At 53.2% G+C, this 22,196-nt stretch overlaps 1 protein-coding gene across 1 annotated transcript; it reads left to right on the top strand.

Moving 5' to 3' along the window:
* The first annotated feature begins 1,125 nt into the window (after positions 1–1,125).
* Positions 1,126–21,654, top strand: TFAP2E (transcription factor AP-2 epsilon). The gene is made up of 7 exons (XM_055140116.1): positions 1,126–1,178; positions 1,495–1,980; positions 2,437–2,488; positions 16,425–16,647; positions 18,109–18,227; positions 18,790–18,931; positions 20,657–21,654. The coding sequence occupies exons 1-7, from the start codon at positions 1,152–1,154 to the stop codon at positions 20,937–20,939; spliced, it is 1,332 nt and encodes a 443-aa protein (XP_054996091.1). The 5' UTR covers positions 1,126–1,151; the 3' UTR covers positions 20,940–21,654.
* Positions 21,655–22,196: the final 542 nt, after the last annotated feature.

Here is a 22,196-nt window from a genome sequence, read left to right as displayed (position 1 = left end):
GGTCTGCTGTGTGCAAGGCAGGTACCCTATCCACTATCTCTTGGGACATCTTTCCTTCGTTCTTAATTTCTTCATTTGCAGTGCTGGGGCTGGAACCCAGGGCCTCATATTTGCAAGGCGTGTGCTCCACCCGCTCTCATCCACAGCTTTGCTTCAGAGCTCTCCCTTGCACTGCTCTAGCATTCCTCTCACTTTCCCCTGCTTCTTAGGGGGAAGGTGGGGTTTGGGAAGAAAGAGGGTGTGAGTTGGGTGGAAGCGCGGTGAGCCAGCGAGTGAGTGCAAGGGAACGCGCCCTGCCCATGCTGATTAGTATCTTTGTCCACCGAGGCTGACCCACCATTCGCTGCAGCCACCGGTGCCGGTGCCGGTGCCGGTGCCGGGGGGCCAAGCTCACTCAGCCCAGGCTCTCCCAGCTTCAGAAACGTCTGAGTGACTCTCGGGTGGAGCTCATGCCCACCCGGGCAGCAGGCAACTCTCTCTGGGGGCCAGTCCTTGCCTCCGACTACCTCAGACCCTGCCCTGGCTTTGGGATTTATTTAAAGCCTGAGTGAAATGGTCCCTTCGGAAGGACTCTGATACAGAAAAATTCGTGAAAGAAGGAGTCGTACCACCCCACCCCTGAGAGTGCACTAGGCAGGTCGGCTTGAGTCTGTTGATCACACACATCTCTCATCCTCCTCATACAAAGTCCGACGGAGTGCTCGGAGAAATGCCCATTTCTCTGATACTCCCTTGACAGAAGGGAGCCTGCAAGGCGGCTCGGACCAGCTGTGCCAGCGGTCCCCGGGGGTCGGGCCGAAGCCACGCCTCCCCCGGAGCGCTCGCCGCGTGTCTCTTTAATGCGCGCCCCCGGAGTCCCGGCGCGCCCCCGCCACTATATCAGGAGCGCATGGAGCAGGCTGCGCTCAGAGCCGGGGCGTGCGAGCGCCGGGCACCCGCCGGCCCGACTTTTCCAAGTGCGACCGAGCGCTCGTCCAGCGCTCATGGACCCGCCCGGGGGCGCCAGCAGCTGAGCCCCGAAGGCACCCGCGGGGCTCCGGGCGGCGTCGCAACGTGACCCCCGCGGGTGGGCGCTGCGTGCTCGGCGCGTCTCTCCCCGCCGCGCGCGCCGTCGGGCGAGGGGCTTCGGCCGCCGCCACGCCTCGCGCCCCATGCTGGTGCACACTTACTCGGCCATGGTGAGTGGTCGCGGGGGGGGGGGGGGGCATCGGGGCACGCACGCCGGGCCGGCCCGGTGCTCCGGGCGCCCGAAGACTGGACGTGCCCAGCCTCCCGCACCTCCTGCAACGAAATCTCCGAGGTTGGGGGCCGCAGGGACGGCCGGCGTTCAGCGGGGCGCGCACGGGACACGGCCGTGCCCAGCCCGCGGTCACTCGGGTTTAGAGCCCGGGCCTCGTGAATTCGGGAGGACGGCGGCTGGCCCCGCCGGGGACGGGCGGGGGTTGGCCTCCTCGCGGCCGCGGGGTCGCCTGACGCGCCCCTCTGCTTCCCCAGGAGCGCCCCGACGGGCTGGGCGCCGCGGCCGGCGGGGCCCGCCTGTCGTCGCTGCCGCAGGCGGCCTACGGGCCGGCGCCGCCGCTCTGCCACACTCCGGCCGCCGCCGCCGCCGCCGACTTCCAGCCGCCCTACTTCCCGCCGCCCTACCCGCAGCCGCCGCTGCCCTACGGCCAGGCGCCCGACGCCGCGGCCGCCGCCTTCCCGCACCTGGCCGGCGACCCGTACGGCGGCCTGGCGCCCCTGGCGCAGCCGCAGCCGCCGCAGGCCGCCTGGGCCGCGCCCCGCGCCGCCGCCCGCGCCCACGACGAGCCGCCCGGCCTGCTGGCGCCGCCCGCCCGCGCCCTGAGCCTCGACCCGCGCCGCGACTACGCCGCCGCCGTGCCCCGGCTGCTGCACGGCCTGGCCGACGGCGCGCACGGGCTCGCGGACGCGCCCCTCGGCCTCCCGGGGCTGGCCGCGCCGCCCGGCCTGGAGGACCTGCAGGTGAGCCCGCGAGGGTCCGGGACCGACGGCCGCGGCGATGTAGGACGGGCTGGTCGCGGAGTGAGCGGCGCGGGAACTCTTCTCCCCGGCTACCTTTGCTCACCGGGGTCCCGGGGCTGGGATTCGACGGAACCGGGTCCTTCCCGAGGTCTGGCGCTGCATGCGCGCGCGGTTCCTTGGAGGCAGGAACCCGGGGTGGATTAAGTGGGCAGAGACCGAAGCACTTTTCGTGCCTCGCGCTGGGCCTTCGGGGCATCTGTGCCCACTGCCCGTGGGCCGGGGAAGCCCCGGCTTGGGTGAGGAAAGAGGGGACCGTCTAAGTTTCAGAATTTCCTTCTTGCACGGCGCGGCGAGGCTGGTCTCACCAGCAATGGTGAACAGCAGGAGCAGATCAGAGTGACCCGCGGGGGCCGGGGAGCGACTGGAGACCTTACTGCCGCCCTCTCCTAATTGCAGGCCATGGATGAGCCAGGAATGAGCCTCCTGGACCAGTCCGTTATCAAGAAAGGTAAGGAATGGCGTGTTTCTGCCAGGGCAGAACCGGGCGAGACGGTGCAGGTCCCGGGCGCACAGACCCTTTTTCTTCCCGCTGGTGCGTGCCTCTTGTGTGTCGAGGCCCCGTGGTCCTGGGGCTCTAGACAGGGCCATCAGAAGCTGGGGACCCTGCCAGAGCCTGGACAGCTGCGCCAATTGGTGAGTTGCGCCCTAGATGGAACATTCGACTCGGGAGCCCCTCCGTGCACCGGGCAGAGGAGGACCTGGCCTCTCCCTGCCGCAGGGAGGGTGCTGAGTCTGGAGTTAATTTGCAGAACGAGTTAAACCACTTCCCTGTTTCTTAAGAGGTGGGAATGAGGGTGCTGTTCCCACGGATTTCTTTAAATGATTTTTCATTACCGTAGCATTACTGTTTCCTAACCTGGAACGGGCTTTCTGCACTTTCCTTCCTGCAGGACATCGGGAGTGCCCCTGTTTCCCAGAGGAATTTTTCTCTCCAAACGGGAAGGAGCAAGGAGGCTCTTTTCGCAGTTTGCTTAGGGGTGCTGGTCTCTGAGCTCAGTCGCATACAGGGACTGTCAGGGTCTGTTTCCCCAGGCTGGGGTCTGTATGAGGGTGTCCTTTCAATAGGCTCCTGGGGAGTGGTCTGTAGCTGTGTCTGTGATGTGTACATTTCTGATCATTTGGGGATCTCTGTCTCTGGTCAGGGTCTCTGTTGTGTCCTAGAATTTGTTCTTTGGTGTGGAGGATTTCTACCCATGTGAAGGTCACTTCCTGTGGTTTTTCCCTGAGGGTTTTGTGTCTCTGCGCAGAGGTGCCATAAAACCTCCCCCCTGGTTGGATTTTCAGGCCTGAGGACACCTGTCTGTTCATCTGGGGGAAAGGTAAAACACAGAACCGGAGAGGGGGGGATGGGTCTAGGCATTGGGAGGGCTTCTTAGCTTTGGGGCGGGTACCTGGGAGGAATTTAGAGGTTTAGACAAGCCCTGGTGCTCCAGCAGCCAGCGCCACACCCTCAGGATTTGGGCAGAATTGTTTTTCAAAGGAGAATTCACGACCAGGCTTGGTTTACCCTGCCGGCGCTGATGGGGAGGAGGCTGGAGATGGGGATTGGGGAGTCAGGGGCTATGCTGGACTTCCAGAAGCTGGGCCTAATTTACTAGTGGCTGAGCGTTGGTGGCTTGGGGAGGGGGCAGATAGCAGGCGCCAGCCCACCCTGCCAACCTTAGAGATGTGAGATGCAGATCCAGTTTTTCCTTGGGTTTGGGGGCTTTGGGGGGTTATTTGTGAGTGCCAGGATGGAACCCGGACCTTGTGCTTTTCAAGTGTAAACTCCACCATTGGGCAGCATTCCTGACCCTTTAGTGGACCCTTTTGTTTTGTCTTTGGGCCATAACTGGTGGTGTTCAGGGTTTACTGCCGGCTCTGCATTCAGGTATCACTCCTGGTGGGGCATGGGGAAGTAGGGATGGAACCCTGGTTGCTGCGTGCAAAGCTACCCCCATCTGATTGCTAATGTCACTGCGACCCTAGTGGACTCTTTTGAACTGTGCTGGAATGATGTTGGCAAAGCGAGCTGGTGGACTGCGTCCACCTGAGACAGGACAGTGAGATGGGTCTCCAGATCCTGTCTCTGCAAGGATGATACTGTGCCAGTTTCCTGGGGGAGGCTAGTCCCTGCAGCCTGGGAAGGGACTTGGGGACCTCAGTCTCACTGAAGAGTGCAAGGTTGGGCTGGCGCTCTAGGTGAGTGTCCTTAAGTCTCATTCCCAGGCAAGAGCTGGACTGGGCACTAAATGGAAGAGGGGGCAGAGTCCCGCTGGGTAGGGGGCAGCTATGTTTAAGCTTGCCATAGGCAGGTGCGGCTTGAATTCCTAAAGCTGCTTCCCTAATCCTGAGGGTCGAGGGTCGGGTCGGAAGTGTCGGAGGGCTGACATTGACTCCTCTGCAGGGTTCCTTATGTCCGGGTTGCACTTAGAGAATCACCATGTCAACACTTCAGTGGCTGAGTAGAGGGCGGACGACCTTACCCCTCACCTCCCAATCCCAACGGGACATTGAGTTACAGCCGGGAGCGCTGCCGCTGAGCAGGGCGGGCTAGTGAGAGCCCGGCGCTGGCACTCCCCACGAAAAGGAGCGCTGGGTCCCAAGCCCAGCAGCGAGCTGGGGCTTGCTATGGCATGGATGGGCCTTTGTGGAGGAGCACCCGGTGTTGCTGTGCAAATGCCCAAATTGATCTGGGCTCCCCAAGTTTCCGGGTCTAAGGGGATGAATGGGTGGGCATCCGAGAGGACAGCCCTCCATACACGGAGGCTCAGACATGGAGGGCTGGGCCCTCTAGGGGCCCAGCAGGTGCCCCAACCAGCAGGTGCCAGCCCCAGAGCCTCACAGCCCAAAGTCCCCTCCTGGCACCCTGTGGTCAGGTCACCGTGGCTCTAGGCTGCTGCGCTAGTCCTGGGAGGCAGTAGCTGAGTGGCACTCTGGGCCTTCTGGCTGCGGATGTGGATGCAGATGCGGATGCGGGAGCCCTAGTTTCGTCCACAGGGGATGGGGTAGAGAGGCAGTGGGCCTGGGATTCTAGTGAGTTGCCTGGCTAGGAGAGGCATCGAAATCCTTCCACTGTTCTGGCTCTACATAAGGGGCAGCTGTGTCATGCAAGGGGAAGGAGAAAGGACCCAGCCTTACCCCAGAAACCTGCCTTCCTGCCAGCCTTCACTTTGTGGGAGCTTAGAAGCTCTCAGGGCTCAGACTGACGTTGTAAAATGGTTGTTATTCTGGCACTTGTCCCAGGGGAGCAGAGGCCATGCCCTGACCCCGCCATGTACCTCCAAGGCCATCCCTTGCAGCTCTGAGATGGCCCATGGGGCCAAGGCTCCCCAAGGAAAAGTTGGGAGCTTCTCCTTATTCTTCCCATATTATCGCCTCTCCTTGTTTGTTGTTTTTGCTGTTATTTCCTAATTTTATTGTATTGTCTTTGGGCCATTCCCAGCGGTGCTCAGGGCTTGCTCCTAACTCTACACACAGGAATCACTTCTGGCAGGACTCAGGGGACCATATAGGATGCGAGGGATCAAACCCAGACTGGCTCTGTGGAAAGCAAGTGCCTTTCCCACTGTATTCTCTCTCTAGCAACCGCCTCCCCACTGTCTCCACTGCTTTTTGTGGTGTGAGGGGGTTCTTTCAAACTGTTCATAGGGCCTGTGGCGACCCCCTACACCACTGGCCTGATGTTCAGTGCTCTGGTCCAGTGATAACTGGAGAGGCATGCACTGCCAGCTGTCATCTTGGGGTCTTGAATATGGAGGGCACATGCCCCTGGCCCCTGAGTGGTCTCCCCCGCCTCTAGGTTTTAGACCTGTTCCAGGAACTCTGACCAAGGGTCTGGGTGGGTTTCAACAAGCAGTGAGTGCCTGAGGTTAGGGGTTTTCTAGAGGAGAGACATTGTCTGGTGGGGCTCACTAGGGTGCCGTGAACAGTGATGGATCTGGAGTCTGAGCGTGTGATGTGGGGGTGGAGAAATGGCCATGCTTGACTCTGGGCTTCACCAAGCACAGCATATGCAAATGCCCTGACCTGGGACTTTGCCGAACTGTTAAGAAGGTTCAGTGTCTGGGTTTCAGGTCACATTTGCAGGGAGTGATTTGGGCATGAGGATTGAGAGCCCTCCTCCCCTCCCAGGGATGGGTGATTGCTGTGCATGTGTGTGTGTGCGTGCGTGGTTGGGGGTGGGGGTATCTCTCTCTGCTGGTTCTGTTATCAGATCTTAGCAGGAGTTCCAGGACTGTTGCTGGTGTAAATATTCACCATCTCCTCTACTCTCCTGGACTGGGGGTAAGGGGGACTCTGGGCATCTTCACTCAATCAGAGGTGAGTGAAGTACCTCTGAGGTAACACCTAAGAGGGTGCCAGAAAAAATTTCACAATCAAGATTAATAATACGGTAGTGCAATGTTTTATTCTTTAGTTTGTTTTTGTTTTGAGGCCATACCTAGCCATGCTGGGGACTGCTCCCGGCTCAGTGCTTCGGGATGACTGCCAGCTCTCAGGAGGACCCGGTGGTGCTTGAGACTTTTGAGTGATCTCCCTAGCCCCAGTGTAATATTAAAAGATTTTTAACAAATCAAGAAATCAGAGCCTGAGAGATATTGTAGGGGGTAAGGCACTTACCTTGCATGCAGCTGATCCTGGTCCAATCTCCAGCACCACAAACAGACTCCTAGTGTTGCCTGGAGTGACCCTTGAGCATAGAACAAGGTGTAAACCCTTAAGTTACGCTAGGTATGACCCCAGGTTCCCCCCACCAAATGAAAATAAACCTAAAAAAGCAAAAAAAAATCTATGATTAAAAAATAAAACCCAGGGGCTGGAGCGAGAGCACAGCGGGTAAGGCGTTTGCCTTGCACACAGCCGACCCAGGTTTGATTCCCAGCATATGGTCCCCTGAGCACCGCCAGAGGTAATTCCTGAGTTCAGAGCCCGGAGTAACCCCTGTGCATCACCGGGTATGACCCCCCCCCACAAAAAAATAAAAATAAACCCAGAAATTTCCAGTTGACCCTAAATCTCCACAGTCCCCTCTCCCTTGTCTCTTAGACCACTGTCTGACCACCATACCCAACATGAATGAAAACAGTGCCACTGCAGCCAGAGTGCGGGTGCAGAGTAAGAACAGGGAGTGAAGACTAGGAGCCGTATTGGTGGGACCCCCTCTGGGGGAGCCACGAGCTGCAAGTAGGATGCAAGGAGGGTCACTCTACTGCCTGTCTGCCTTGCCCCTGCTGTCCCTTGCACCTAGACTCTGGGCTAGTGGTACCCTAATATAATCCAAGGATCCACATTTGTATCCCCTGGGGGTGTTGCTTTAGAAATGCAGGTTTCTGGCCACCACCCCATGTGTACTGAATGAGAACCCCTCCACATATTCATTCTTTAGCTGATTCATTAATTCTGTTTTGGGGCCAGAATGACAGTGCTTGGCAGCTACTCAGCTCAGTGCTTCGGGGTTGTGCCCAGTAGTGGTTAGGGGGGACCATGTGGTGCTGAGCCTCAAATCAAGGGCTCCTGCCTGCTAGGCAAGAGGTCCAGACACTGAGCTATCCCTTACCCCTCCAACTCTCTAAGGGTATACACCTAAAATTCACCAATGATAAGAATAGTTTGATGATTTCTTACAAACTTACCAAGTTGTGTCACTATTGCCATCCATTAATGAGACTATTACCAGACAGTTCAGTCACACCTTCCCTACTCCAGTTCCTTCAGTGGCATTTCTAGTTGATGCCCATTTCCCCCCAGACCTTAGGCAGCCACTGACCTGCATTCATCTCTAAACAGGCAGATTCTGGGTTCCTTGCATATGCGGAATGTTTAAATAGAACTTTGCATTTTGCTGCTTTTGTGTAGCTTAATGCTTTTGAGGTTCATGAGGTCACCATGGATCACTGGCTTGTTCTGTTTTGGGGGGGCTACGTGTAGCAGTGTTCAGGGCTACACCTGGCTCAGTGCTCAGGGGACCCTGTGCAGGTCTCCTTCGTGCAAAACCTGTGCTTAGCCCATTGAGCTGAGCACAGCTTCGAGGTAGATTCCTCAGAGTGAAGTTGCTGAACTTTATGTTAAGTTTGTATTATTATTATTTTTGGGGGGCAGGGTTATATCCAGCTTCGCTCAGGGCTTACTACTGGCTCTGTGCTCAGGGATCACTCCTGGCAGGGCTCAAGGAACTATATCAGTTGCCAGGGATTGAGTCTAGGTCAGGTGCATGTGAGGCAAGTGTCTTACCTGCTGTACTATCTCCCTGATCCTTGTATTTTTTTTTCTTTTTGGGTCACACCTGGAGATGCACAGGGGTCACTCCTGGCTCTGCACTCAGGAATTACCCCTGACGGTGCTCAGGGGACCAAAGGGATGCTGGGAATCAACCTGGGTTGGCCACATGCAAGGCAAATGCCTTACCCGCTGTGCTATTGCTCCAGCCCCCTGTATTTTATTTTTTGTTTATTTATTTTGTTTTGTTTTTGGTCACACTCAATGGTACTCAGGTCTTACATCTGGCTCTGTGCCCAGAGCTCACTCCTGGCAGGCTTGGGGGACCATATAGAGAGCCGGGGACCCAAATCAGGTAGACTGTGTGCAAGGCAAATGTCCTACCCGCTGTACTATTGCTCCAGCCCCTGTATTTAAAACAAAAACAAAAAATAAAAACAGTCAGATTGTTTTCTGGAATAACTATATTTATTATTTTATATTCCCACTAGCAATATGTGAGATTCCAATTTCTCCATATGCTCATTTACAGTTCATATTTGTCTTTTTTATTATAGCCATTGTAGTGTTATCTTAGACTATTTTAAATTGTTCTAGGAGCTCCAGTGGTGCAATCGGTTAGCGCGCGGTAGTTATATTTTAAATTGTTCTAAGAACTAATGATGTTGAACACTTTTTCTTTAATTTTTTGGGGTGTATATATGTGGTTGGGTCATGCTCAGCAGTACTCGGGGGCTAATTCCTAGCTTTATGCTCAGGAATGACCCCTGGCAGTGCTTGGGGTCACTCCTGACTGTCTAGGAACCTCTATAGGATGCTAGGGGTGGAACCTGCATTGGCCCTGTGCAAGGCAAGTGCCTTTCCCTCTGTACTATCTCTGGTCCTATTGAGCACTTTTTCCGTTATAAGTGAACTTAGCTGTTCACTTATAACTGAAGGGCTCAGGCCAGGAGTGGCCATACTTGACTGCACAAACATGACAGCTGAGTGTTTGGGCCGAGGGTTGCTGGGTCCATGAGTATCACCTGAGTAGTACTTGAGGGGCTACCAGGGCTATACCCAATGTTGCTCAGGGAAGGTTTGAGTGAAATGTCTACTCACATATTTTGACTATTTTCTGACTGGAGTGATTTATAAGGATTAACTTATATATTCTGAACCCACTAGTTACACATCCTTGATGAGATGTATGATTTATACAAGTACATTCTTCAAACCTATGGTTTGTCTTTTAATTTTATTTTGTTTCTCTTTTGAAGGGTGTTTAAGCTACACCTGGCAGTGCTCAGGGCTTATTCCTGGCAGTGCGCCCATAGGTCACTCCTGGCACTGCTCAGAAGACCATATGGGTGCTAGGGATTGAACCCAGGTTGGCTAATTGTCAGGCAGTGCTTTAACTCTGTACTATATCTCTAGCCCTTAATTTCTTTTTCTTTTTTTTCTTTTAAGTTTTTGAGACATACCCAGTAGTGCTTAGTGCTGACTGGGCTCTGCATTCAGGATCACTCCTGGGGGGACTGAGGGAACCATATGTGGTACTGGGGATCAAATGTGGGTGGGCCACCTGCAAGGCAAGTGCCCTACCCACTGTACTATTTCTTCAGTCCTATTCATTTTCTTTTCAAAAAAATTTTAAATTTCATTTTTTTTAATTGAATCACCATCAGATAGTTTCAAAGCATTCATGATTGAGTTTCAGCCATACAATGATTGAACTCCCATCCTTCCGTCAGTGCACATTTTCCACCACCAATATCTCCAGCATCCCTCCCCCCACCCCCATCCCATCCCACCCCCTGCCTCTGGCAGACACCTTCCTTTTTATTCTCTCTCTACTCTACTTTGGGCATCATGATTTGCAAAACAGATACTGAGAGGCCATCATGTGTGGTCCTTAGTCTACTGTCAGCACACACCTCCCATCCGAGGGATCCTTCCAACCATCATTGACTTAGTGATCCCTTCCCATCCCCAACTGCCTTTTCCACAGCACTGTTGCAGACTTCCAACCATGGAGCAATCCTCCTGGCCCTTTTCTCTACTGTCCTTGGGTGTTAGGCTCATCCTATGTTATTTTATATTTGACAAAGGAGTGCAGTCATTCTATGTCTGTCCCTCTCTTTCTGACTCACTTCACTTAGCATGATACTCTCTATGTCCATCCATTTAAAAGAAATTTTATGACTTCATCTTTTCTGACAGCTGCATAGTATTCCACAATGGATCATCATTTCTTTAACCAGTCATCTGTTCTTGGGCACCTGGGTTGTTTCCAGATTCTGGCTATTGTGAACAGTGCTGCAGTAAACATGCAAGTGCAGATGTCATTTCCTCTGTGCTCCCATTTCATTTTCTTAATGGTATCATTGTTTTGGGGCTACACTTGATGGTACTTAGAGGCCACTCCTGGCTCAGGAGTCAGTAGTGGTAGTGCCTGAGAGATCATGCAATCCCTCCTGCATCAAAGCACATGCTCTAGCCCATTGAACTATCTCTGTGACCCAATAGTGTCTTTTGAGTTGCAAAATTTAAAAATTTTGAATCAGAGAGATAGTACAGTGGGTAAGGCACTTGCCTCGCACAGAGCTGACCTGGGTTTGATCCCCAGCATCATCCCATATGGTCCCCCAAGTACTGCCAGGACTAATTCCTGAGTATAGAACCAGAAGTAACCCTTGAGCATCTCCAGGTGTTGCCCAAAAAACAATTTATATATACATAGATTACGTATATTTTTATTTTTATTTATTTATTTTTTGCTTTTTGGGTCACACCTGGCGATGCACAGGGGTCACTCCTGGCTCATGCACTCAGGAATCACCCCTGGCGGTGCTCAAGGAACCATATGGGATGCTGGGATTTGAACCCGGGTTGGCCGCGTGCAAGGCAAACGCCCTACCCACTGTGCTATCGCTCCAGCCCCTACGTATATTTTTAAATTAAGTTCAATTTATTTTTTTTTCTTTTTGAGTAACACCTGGCAATACACAGGGGTTACTCCTGACTCTGCACTCAGGAATTATTCCTGGAAGTGCTCAGGGAACCATATAGGATTCTGGGAATTGAACCTGGGTCGGCCGCATGCAAGGCAAATGCTCTATCCGCTGTGCTATCACTCCAGTCTCCAATTTATCACTTTTTATGGGTTATGCTTATGGTGTTTATATTGGGCAAAATAACTCTTTGCCCAGCCCAAGATCATAAAGATTTTCTCCTATATTTTCTTCTAGAAGGAACTGCAATTTTAACCAGCATGCTGGAACAGTTGTGGGACACTTCCCAGATCTAGTGGTTGGAACATATCCATCATTTGTGAATAGTGTGTGAGAGAATCTTTTTTTAATTTTTTTTTTTGCATCTGGCGATGCTCAGAAATTACTCCTGGCTCTGCACTCAGGAATTACTCCTGGCGATGCTCAGGGGACCATATGGGATGCTGGGAATCAAACCCGGGTCGGCTGCATGAAAGGCAATCTCTCTACCTACTGTGCTATCACTCAGGCCTCATGTGAGAGAATCTTACCTGATAGGCTGAACAGTTCAGAGCTCTTCCGTCTGTGGAAATGTGAGATCTACATCTTCCCATTTTTGAGATGAGAGATGCTGAGGAAAAGGGGGCCACATGGGGCAAGCAGCAAAGTCTACATATGCATGTGCATCCATATCACTCACACATATCTACCCACACATGTCCGGGTATGTTTTCATAAGCTATGTTTTCATAAGTCAAGCATACACTGTGTGAATAGGTTAGCAGGAACAGAAGCACTTACCATTCTCCAGTGGCTGGCTTCCGTGCTCTAGTATGGGGTGTAGACTGTAGTGTGAGCTGGGGCTGAATCTTTGCTGAGCAAGTTGGTGTCACCCGCACAGTCTCGCCCTCACTGCTCCGTGACAGCGCCGAGTTTCTACTATGTGGTCTCTAACGCTTGCTTGCTCACGTATGTCCCTCTTGCACATACACAAACGGGTTTCCAGACCTTAGTCTCTTTGCCCTCTCATGAAGCCTGGCCTCCAGGGTCCTCAGTTTGGGTTTTGGTTCTCAGTTGCACCCAGCGATTCTCAGAGGGTCCTTCTGGCTCTGTGTCTAGACACTACTCCTGGTTCTGTGCTCTTGGGTCTGTGCAGTGCTGGGCATCACCCATACCCTCCTGTCTGCAAAGCCTGCACTCAGCCCTTTGAGCTGTCTCCCCCCCTTGAGGTCCTAAGTTTTTTGTTTTTGTTTTTTTGCTTTTTGGGTTACACCTGGCAATGCACAGGGGTTACTCCTGGCTCTGCACTCAGGAATTACTCCTGGCGGTGCTCAGGGGACCATATGGGATGCTGGGATTCGAACCTGGGTTGGCCGAGTGCAAGGCAAACGCCCTACCCGCTGTGCTATCGCTCCAAACCCTAAAAATGTTTCATCACTGGGGCTGGAAACAGCACACCTAGCATGTACCAGGCCTAGGTTCGATTGTGAGTGCCCCAAGCATTGCTGGGTGCAGCCTAGGAGGCCCTGGGTACTTCCAGGTGTGGCCCAGGAGGCTCCCAGTGCTGCCAGGAGCACAGGGCCTGAGCAGCACCACATCCTCAGGCCCTTGCACTCAACAACCGGCCTGGCTGGCCACGAATCACCAGTGGTACCCCACTACCTCCTAAGCATTGCTTGGGAACCCCCCCACCCCAAATTTGATATTACACCTTATAAGAAATGTCAAAAGAAGATCTTCAGAAAGAAGGAAAAATGCATGTCTGAGATTCCTATCTAATTAAAGGAATACATTAGAGAAGAAATAAAATTAAAACCAAACGTTTGATATCACAACAAGAGTTGGTCAGAGGGCTAGAGTAGCACATGCTTTCATAGACAGAAGCCCCAGGTTCAATCCCTGGCGCCACATAGTCCTCAGAGGACCCCCAGGTGTGGTCCCAAACAAAAAACAAATACATTGTTGATATCTCATTTCTATAGATTCTGTTTACATTCACTGTATCACTATCACTGCCATCCCGTTGTTCATCAGTTTGCTCTAGCGGGCGCCAGTAACGCCTCCATTTGTCCCTGTCGTGTGCTAGTGTAGCCTGATGGCATATTGGGGGCTCTTTCAGGATCAGGGGAATGAGGACCGTCATTGTTGCTGTTTTTGGCATACAGTATGCCACAGGTAGCTTGCCAGGCTCTGTTTACATTACGTTATTTATTTCTGTGGTACTAAGATCAAACCCAGAGCTTCATACACACAAAGCAAGTGCTCTACTATTTGTTTGTTTTGTTTTGGGGTCACACCCAGCAGTACTCAGGGCTTCCTCATTCTAAGCTCAGGGATCAGTCGTGGCAGGCTCAGGGGACCATACAGGGTGCCAGGTTGGCCGTGTGCAAGGCAAACACCCTACCCAGCTGCACTCTCTCTCCAGCCCCCGAGTCTCTGACTTAACCACCTTCCTGGCCTGCTCCAAATTTTGGCCCAGCTCTGGGGACAGGGTATTTGCCAGTAGGATGACTGCGCTGTTCATTCTCTCCACAGCTCCCTTTCCCTTCTTTCACACCCACCATGACCTTCGGGTGCCTTGCAGGCCAGGATGGGAGGCAGGGAGAAAGGGGCCTTCTCTTACCACTTGCTGACAAAGACATGAAGCTCCCTCCCTCCCCGCACCCCAGTCTGGGCTTCGGGCCATCACTCTTCTCCCCATTTCAGGTTTCACAGGACCTTGCTTCACTCCTTTACCCCACAGTCACGGATGCCTGGTGATGCCAAGACTGCCACAGGGCATTCCTAGTTGGTGGGGAAGACGGGGAGAGGCAGACATGAACGGGTCAGTGTGACATGGACAGGGAGAGAAGCTGAGAGGGAGCCAGGCTGGGGATCCCATCTTGGGGGCCTTTGCACATGACCCGGTGCCCAAGTCAACTTGGGTTTATTCTTTGTTTGGGGGACACCGCCACCCCCCGCCCCCCGGTGCTGGGGGCTACTATCAGCTCTGTCTGTGGGGGCTGATCCTGGCAGTTCTGGAGGCTCCGTGTGGTACTGGGGATTGGATCCAGACCTTCTGCATGCAGACCATGCACTCAGTGCACTGAGCTCCCTCTGGTCACCCAGAGGAGGCTTGGGAAGGAGGGGGCCCTGCCGACTAGAATGAACAAGGTCCCTGAAACAGTTCTAGGGGCCTCGAGAACTCATACACTGGTGGTCCCCCATCCCTGGTGTTGCATCATCTCATATGTCCTGTTTGTCTGTACTTTAAATCACCTTTTTAAAGTAATTTCTAATGTTTAATATTCCTGAGATTTGGGCTGGAGAGATAGTACAGGGGTTAAGGTCTTGCACGCGGCTGATCTTGCTTTGATCCTTGGCATCACCTATGGTCTCCTGAGTCCCACAGGAGTGAACCCTGGACAAACAGCCAGAAATAAGCTCTGAGAACTGCTGGGTATGCTCACACCAAAAAAAAAAAATCCCGATATTCCAGGGCAAGAGGCGTAGCTCAACATGCTTTGTGTGTGGGAGGTCTGGGTTTGATTCCCCAGCACTGCTTGGTCCCCCAGCACTGCCAAGAGTGAGCACCAAGCAGGGAGTAGCCCCCAGGTGCCACTGGGTGTGACCAAAAACAAAACAAATCCAGAGATTTCAGTTAGAAGAGCAGATCCCTGGACTCACTAGCAAAATAAACCAGCTTGGAGTTCTGGCAATGCTGGTGTCCTGCTTGGTCATTCTCAACCAGGTAGAGGCACTCCCAGTGCCCAGAGCACACCGATTCCTGTCCCTCCCTGAGGTGGGAGCTACAAGCTTCGGCACTTAAAGGTGGCTAATTCAAATTTCAATGGGCTCCCGTGTAAAATACGCACTGGATTTTGTTTTTGCATTTGGGCTGTGCACAAACAGTGTGTTTGGGACTGTGAGTGGGTGTCAGGGATTGAACCAGGGTTGGCCACATGTTGGATCCCATCACCCCAGATGCCCCTGCCCTCCCCTCCCCCAGACCTGTCAGGAATGATCCCTGAGCACAGAGCCGGGAGTAAGCACCACTGGGTGTTGCCCAGAATAATAATAGTTTTGAAAATACTGATAATACATTTTAGTGACAGCCTACCTTCTTGCCAGCCCTGAGAAAGAACAGAGGGCCAAGGGCACAGAAGTGCCTCAGCTATTCTCTCTACCCCTGAAGGCAAGCAGAATTAGCCCTTAAGGAGAACTTTCTTTCCTTTTTTATTTATTTATTTGTTTGTTTGTTTATTTATTTATTTTGCTTTTTCTTTTGCAATGCACAGGGGTTACTCCTGGCTCATACACTCAGGAATTACGCCTGGCGGTGCTCAGGGGACCATATGGGATGCTGAGAACTGGACCCGGGTTGGCTGAGTGCAAGGCAAACATCCTACCCACTGTGCTATTGCTCCAGCCCCCTAGGAGAACTTTCTTTTAAAGCCCAGAGTGTCCGAGTGGGTTGGAGAAAATTAACTTTTCAGAATTCCTGCTGTTCTTTCCTGAGTAGTAGATGGAGAGCACTGGGAGGAGGGCAGATAGGCGTGTGTCTTTATCCCAGGGCTGGAGGCCTAGTGGGGCCATAACTTCCCTGACCCCAGGATGTGGGATTCAAAGCTCTTAGGTCCCCTCATTGATACTGGGGGGGCGCCAGCAAAATATGGGTGCTGCACAGATGGGGCTGCAGTGACCCAGGAGTCCTGCCCGCACAGCAGCCTCCGCTTCCCCACTCCCTGGTCCCTATGACTGCACACCCCCAAGTCCAAGACTGCTGAAACAGTCTGAGTTTGGGGGCTGTCAGGGGGCGCCATGGGGCCGGGCATTGCACCTGGGCCTCCTGCATCCAGGCGTGTCCTCAGTGGGCTCCCGGGCCCTGCAGTTTGAGTTTGTACAGGAAGTCAGCCTGACTTGGTAGAAAGGAACACGGGTCCGAGAGCCAGACATTGCTCAGTTCCATTTCCACCATCAGCTGAAGGAGAGCTGCGTCGATCTCACTGGGCCTCAGTTTCTCCCATGGTGCAGTGCAGGCCGTGGCACAGTCCTGGAAGGGTGCTGGGATCTGTGTGTGAGTAGCATCTGGCAGGGAGGCCAGCATGCAGAGGTACTCAGGGGAGGTGCTTGCCTGCCCCACAGTGGGTGTTCCCTGTGGCCCCTGTTCAGTGTTCAGTGCTCTCTCTCTCTCTCTCCTACCCTCCCAAACCCATTCTTGTTTCTGCTCCACAGTCCCCCTGCCCTCGAAAGCCAGCAGCCTCTCCGCCCTCTCACTGGCCAAGGACAGCCTGGTCGGTGGCATCACGAACCCCAGTGAGGTCTTCTGCTCCGTGCCAGGCCGCCTCTCACTGCTCAGCTCGACATCCAAGTACAAGGTGACCGTGGGGGAGGTCCAGCGGCGACTGTCGCCTCCTGAGTGCCTCAATGCCTCCCTCCTGGGGGGCGTTCTTCGCAGGTAGGAGGGCCAGCCCACACCTCCCCAGCCAGTAAATGGTTATCTCAGACCTTTTTCAGGGGGTCCAAGGAGCCAGCCTCAACCCCGGGTCACAGGGTCACCTCCTCCTCACTCTCCCTGGGGGACTGTACAGACACTGGGGGGAGGTCCAAGTCCCCACAGTTCCTGATGGCCTGTGGGGAAGGGTAGAGAAAGAAGCACAGAGAAGGGACAGGGGAGTCACCGGGTTGCCAGAGTTAATAGTCTGGGCAGGAGGGAGTGCCATATGTATCCCCCGCCCCAGGATAGAGTGTGGGACACGCCCCCTCCCAGGAGGTGGGGGGCAGCAAGGGCCTCAGTGTGTGTGACAGGTGGTGGGCATGGAACACGTGGTTGTCTTCAGAGTGTGTGTCTGTGCATGGTCTTGGGCCTCCAGTGGGAGCTCTGTGTATGTGTATGTGTGCATGCGTTCATGTGCGCGTGTGTACTTGTGAGAGTGAATTCATATGTGAGTGCATATGTATGTATGCATGTGAGTGTATGCATGTGAGTATGCACGTGAGTGCATGTATGTGCATGTGAGTGCATTGTGTAAGTGCCTGCACGTGTGTTTCTCCGTAAGTGTGAGCCTGTGTTGCTTCTAGTGGGTGTGTTAGCTAGACTGTGTTCCACTCTGTGTGTGCGGACAGGTGACATCTGTGACTAGACATCCAACATGCCTGTACCTCTGGGGGCACTGCACTGGTGCAGGTGTGGTGACAGCTCCTGATTCCTGGTCTCCCTGAGCTTGTGGGAGTTTGTGTCTGTACTTATGTCCTTCAGATCCGGACTGTGAACCTGAGTCCCTATGTCTGAGTCTGTGTATGTCTTCATGGGTGTGGGTCTTTCTCTTTTTTTTTTTTTATCATTTATTCTTGGACCACACCTGGCTGTGCTCAGGAATCACTCCTAGCAGGCTCAGGGGAGACCAGATAGGGTGCTGGTGATCAACCCAGGTCAGCCACGTGCATGACAAGTGCTCTCCCTGCTGTGTTCTCTCTGGTCCCATGTCTCTACTCTTGATCCTCAGTTTATGCCCATCTCTCTATATACCTGTGTCCCCACATATCTCTGGGTCCCTGTGGGTCACTACACAGAGGTGTCTGTGGAGAGCTGTGAACATCTTAGCTGGTGCACTGAGATGGTAAGAAAAGACCCCAGGTGGCTGGCTGACCTCTTCAAGCCTGGGCTGTACCTGCAGCTGAGAAATGAGTCCTATGGACAGTGAGAGGTTCCTGGAGTTTGGGTGCTGATCACCATCACCCATCATCTGGCTGCAATGCCAGTGAGGTTAGCAATCGGCTTCAGTCAGCTTAAAGCAGCCCAGAGCATCCCCAAAGCCAGACCTGAGCCTTAGCAGCTGTTGGGGGGACAGCAGGATCCTGTTGGGGTCACTTAGCTACATCTTTTCTCATTTTCATGTCTGCTTCTCTGCACACCAAGGGCCAAGTCCAAGAATGGGGGCCGATGTCTAAGGGAACGGCTGGAGAAAATTGGGCTCAACTTGCCTGCTGGCCGTCGCAAGGCTGCCAATGTGACCCTGCTGACTTCACTGGTGGAGGGTGAGTCCTGCCAGCCCGCATGAGTACGGGCAGGTGCGTCTGTGGTGGCAGGTGAACGAGGCTGTGCCATTACGGGCCTGTCCACAGGTTGAGGGTGGGCCGGACCTGCCAGTGCCCACGAATGTGCGTGTCCAGGGGAGGCTTTTACTGTGACTGTTTCTAATGCAGGAATATGTTTGATCACGTGTCCACTGCAGGTGTCATGTATAAGGGGTGTGTGTGGGACATGTGGGCATCATCTGTGTACATAGGTGCACGCGGCGCTCATGGGCCCAGGAAGTAAAGAATGTGCACATGTTTATGTGGATACGGGGTGTGGGGAAGAACTGAGGTGGGGGCAGTCAGTGAGTGGCTCGTGTTTGGATGTGGAAAGGCATGGGGGGAGGGTGGATCCCTTCCCTAGAGGTGGTGACTCGGCTCAGTCATCTCAGCCTCAGGCTGTGGGACACATGACGAGTCACAGACCCAGAGCTCATCCCTGTGAGCCCCACAGGAAGGCAGTGGGATTGGGGTGGAGCTGGGACGCTTGGTGACAGGGCGCCTCTCTGCCCTCTGCCCCCAGGAGAGGCGGTGCACCTGGCCCGAGACTTCGGCTACGTGTGTGAGACAGAGTTCCCGGCCAAGGCAGCTGCTGAGTACCTGTGCCGACAGCACGCCGACCCCGGGGAACTACACAGCCGCAAGAGCATGCTGCTGGCTGCCAAGTGAGCAAGGGTGCCGTCTGTGGGTGATCTGTTGCAGGGGCTGCACACAAGCATAGGCCAGTGCAACAAGCATCAGTACTGTACTTGGGTACAACGGATGCCACGGGGTTCTAGAGGTGTGGCACCAGACACAGACATACTGAGGATCCACACTGTGCATGGCACAGGGGCACAACTCAGGACGTGTGGACACAGCAGGGTTCTTCAGTCGGTACAGGGTGGTGGGTGAAACCTGGTGGTGCTGGGAGTTGCTTCTGACTCTGTATTGGAGGTCGCTTTTAATTTTTTTTTTTTTTTTGCTTTTTTGGTCACACCTGCAATGCTCAGGGGTTACTCCTGGCTCTGCACTCAGGAATTACTCCTAATGGTGCTCAGGGGACCATATGGGATGCTGGGAATCGAACCCGGATTGGCCATGCAAGGCAAACGCCCTACCCACTGTGCTATCACTCCAGGCCCTGGAGGTCGCTTTTAGCGATGCTTGGGGGACCATGAGGAGCCTGGGATTGAACTGGGGGATGACACGCAAAGGGCAAGTGCCTTACCCCTACACTCCTGAGCACACTGCCAGGTATGGGCGCCAAATTAAAGTTTTTTAACATTAAAAAAAGTGTCAAAAGTAACTGAAAATTACAAAGTCTAGACTCCTTTGAAAAACCATTTGGGCACAAGCCATGCCAGCAGATGTGATTGCGGTCTCCTAACATGTCCCTGGGCTTGCCCTCCTCCTGCTTAGAATATCATCCAGTCCCCCTACCCCAGGCACTCTTCATCTTAGGGCTGAGCAGTAGTACACTGAGTAGGACACTTAACCTGGGTTCAATCTCTGGCATCCCAGGAGATTCTCCTTGCCCCACCAGGAGTGATTCCTGAGTGCAGAGTAAGGAGTAAGCCCTGGGCACCTCTGGGTGTGGCCCCCAAACACAAACAAAACTTCATTTTCTCTGAGGCTTTTCTCAAGTCTTTGAGACAGAAGTGGAACCACAGCTCAAGGGATTGCCATGCCTAGGGGAACTTTGAGGCTACTCATCATTGTAGCTGCAGAAACAGCTGGAGGGCCGGGCTCACTTTACTAAATCATCTTCTAACTCATCAGTTGCTTCCTGGGCCCGGCAATGTGTAAGATGTTGGCTGACTTGCTCCCAAGAGTTTACAATGAGACAGGAGTGTGTGAATGTCCAGTCTGAGGCACACACAAAGAAATGAAAGGTTGCAAACTGGACCTAGATAAAGACAAACCCCAGTTTAGTCACTCAGGCACATCATCTAATCCAAGCCAGTTTCACATCCTTGTGATAGGATGATAGTAACAACAGCACACATCTGTTGTGGATTAAGTGAGACGATGCATAATTCATATTCGCTATTATTTCAGTTATTCAAGGCAGATCCTGGATTGTTCAGTAGTAATTTCAAAGACAAATTCTGTGAACAATGGTTGAGAAGGAGTTGAGAGGGGAATGAAGGCAAATTTCCTGGATCAAGGAGGAGTTGAGCTGAATATGGACAGGATATACACAGGAGAGACAGTGGGGCCTTGACACATAAACTTAACTCTGTGTGGTCTCCGAATGTTAGGTTTCATTTCCTATGAAACAGGTATGAGCCTTTGCAGACTATTGGGAGGGTCAGTGATCGTATATAAGTGCCTTTCCTGTGCTTCGTCCTGCTTCACTGGGCTCAGACCTTTGTCCTTCAACCCTCTGACCCTCCTTCTCCCACCAGGCAGATCTGTAAGGAGTTCGCAGACCTGATGGCTCAGGACCGCTCGCCACTGGGCAACAGCCGCCCAGCACTCATCCTGGAGCCTGGGGTGCAGAGTTGCCTGACACATTTTAGCCTCATCACCCATGGCTTCGGCGGCCCTGCCATCTGTGCTGCTCTCACAGCCTTCCAGAATTACTTGCTGGAGTCACTCAAGGGGCTGGATAAGATGTTCCTAAGCAGTGCAAGCAGTGGGCATGGTGATACAAAGGCTTCAGAGAAGGATGCCAAGCATCGGAAGTAACTTTCTCCAGCTCCAAGCCCAAGGGGCACCCAAGGCCTAAAATGAGGTCTGAGCCCCTGGGGCAGGCCTGAAAAGATGAAAACGTGGGATTGGAGTCAGGCTGTAAAAAAAAAAAAAGAGAAGATTCATCCAGGAACCCTAGAGTTAGGCTCTGGGTTGGAGTGAGGGGAGAGGTATCCCTGTGGTGGTTTATTAAGGGGACAGGGTCTGCCATGCGTGATTTCTGACCCTTGCCTTTGGAGAAGGGCGTGGGCAGGGAACTGGCTCTTGGTGCACAATCCTGCCCACTGAGGGGCCCGAGCAGCAGCCAGCATTCTTAAGGCCAAGGTTCTGATGTCTTCACTGTCAGGTGAAAAATGGTTAACTAGTCCGAGGTGTTGCTGAAGGATTAGTACCTTCATTCCAGAATCTTCTGGTCCCAGAAAAGGAATACTGGCAGGAGGACCCAGTGGGCTCTTTGGACCCTCCCAATATTGGAAAGAAATGAGTAGGAGAGGCCCTCACGGAACAAAGAAGATAAAAGCACAAATTGCAGAACTTGAATCCAGGCTGTACTTCAGTCTTGTTGTCTGTCCTATTTATTTATGTATGTTGTAATTAAAGTTTAAAAATGTCCAGTGCAATTTACTTATCCCAGTGAGTTCTGGGATCAACAAGGAAGAGACTTTCACTGTTTTCTGTTCATGCACTGAGATGTCCCGCTGACCAGGATAGAAGGGGGAGGGGGCTTATTCACAAAGGACTGGGAGGGAGAGGGAAGGAAAGTATCCAAGACCCTGAGGTTGTCATTGGGATTTCGTATTTGCTGTTGTTTCTCTTGACTCTGCAGTCAGTGTACCTCCCCGACTCTCAGACTGCTTCTTATTCTCTTTAATAAAATCTTTTCACTGGACATGAAGCCCTTCTGTCTTTTTCTTAAAAAAAAACACATAGTTTAAGGAATATGGAGTGGGTGCAGGGGGTGGGGTGGGAGAGAGAGACAGTGTAATCGAGAACATGGGCTTCTCCGGAGGGGAAGAGAGTCAAGAGTCCAGGACTCAGATTGCGATGTGAATAAAGCTCCAAGGTGAATGCCCTTCCTTTTCATCCAAGGTCTAGACTTGCCTCCAAAGAGGGCAAGGTAGGAGCTAGAGCAACAGTACAATAGGCAGGGCACTTGCCTTACACATAGCCAACCCAGGTTCAAACCTGGGTTTGAACCACCAGGCATTGATTCCTGAGAGAAGAGCCAGGAGTAACCCCGCCCTAGCATCACCA

The sequence above is a fragment of the Sorex araneus genome, chromosome 5 (assembly GCF_027595985.1).
Source record: "Sorex araneus isolate mSorAra2 chromosome 5, mSorAra2.pri, whole genome shotgun sequence".
In the NCBI taxonomy this organism is placed as follows: domain Eukaryota; kingdom Metazoa; phylum Chordata; class Mammalia; order Eulipotyphla; family Soricidae; genus Sorex; species Sorex araneus.
Note: the sequence above shows the minus strand (reverse complement) of the source record. Positions and strands in the feature narration are given on the sequence as shown.

What these genes read in the sequence shown, in the direction of transcription:
- TFAP2E (XM_055140116.1), top strand. Translation starts at nt 1,152, where the DNA reads ATGCTGGTGCACACTTACTCGGCCATG. An exon ending in CCAGTCCGTTATCAAGAAAG is followed by an intron (nt 2,489 to 16,424) that starts GTAAGGAATGGC and finishes TCTGCTCCACAG; the next exon opens with TCCCCCTGCCCTCGAAAGCC. An exon ending in CTGGGGGGCGTTCTTCGCAG is followed by an intron (nt 16,648 to 18,108) that starts GTAGGAGGGCCA and finishes CTGCACACCAAG; the next exon opens with GGCCAAGTCCAAGAATGGGG.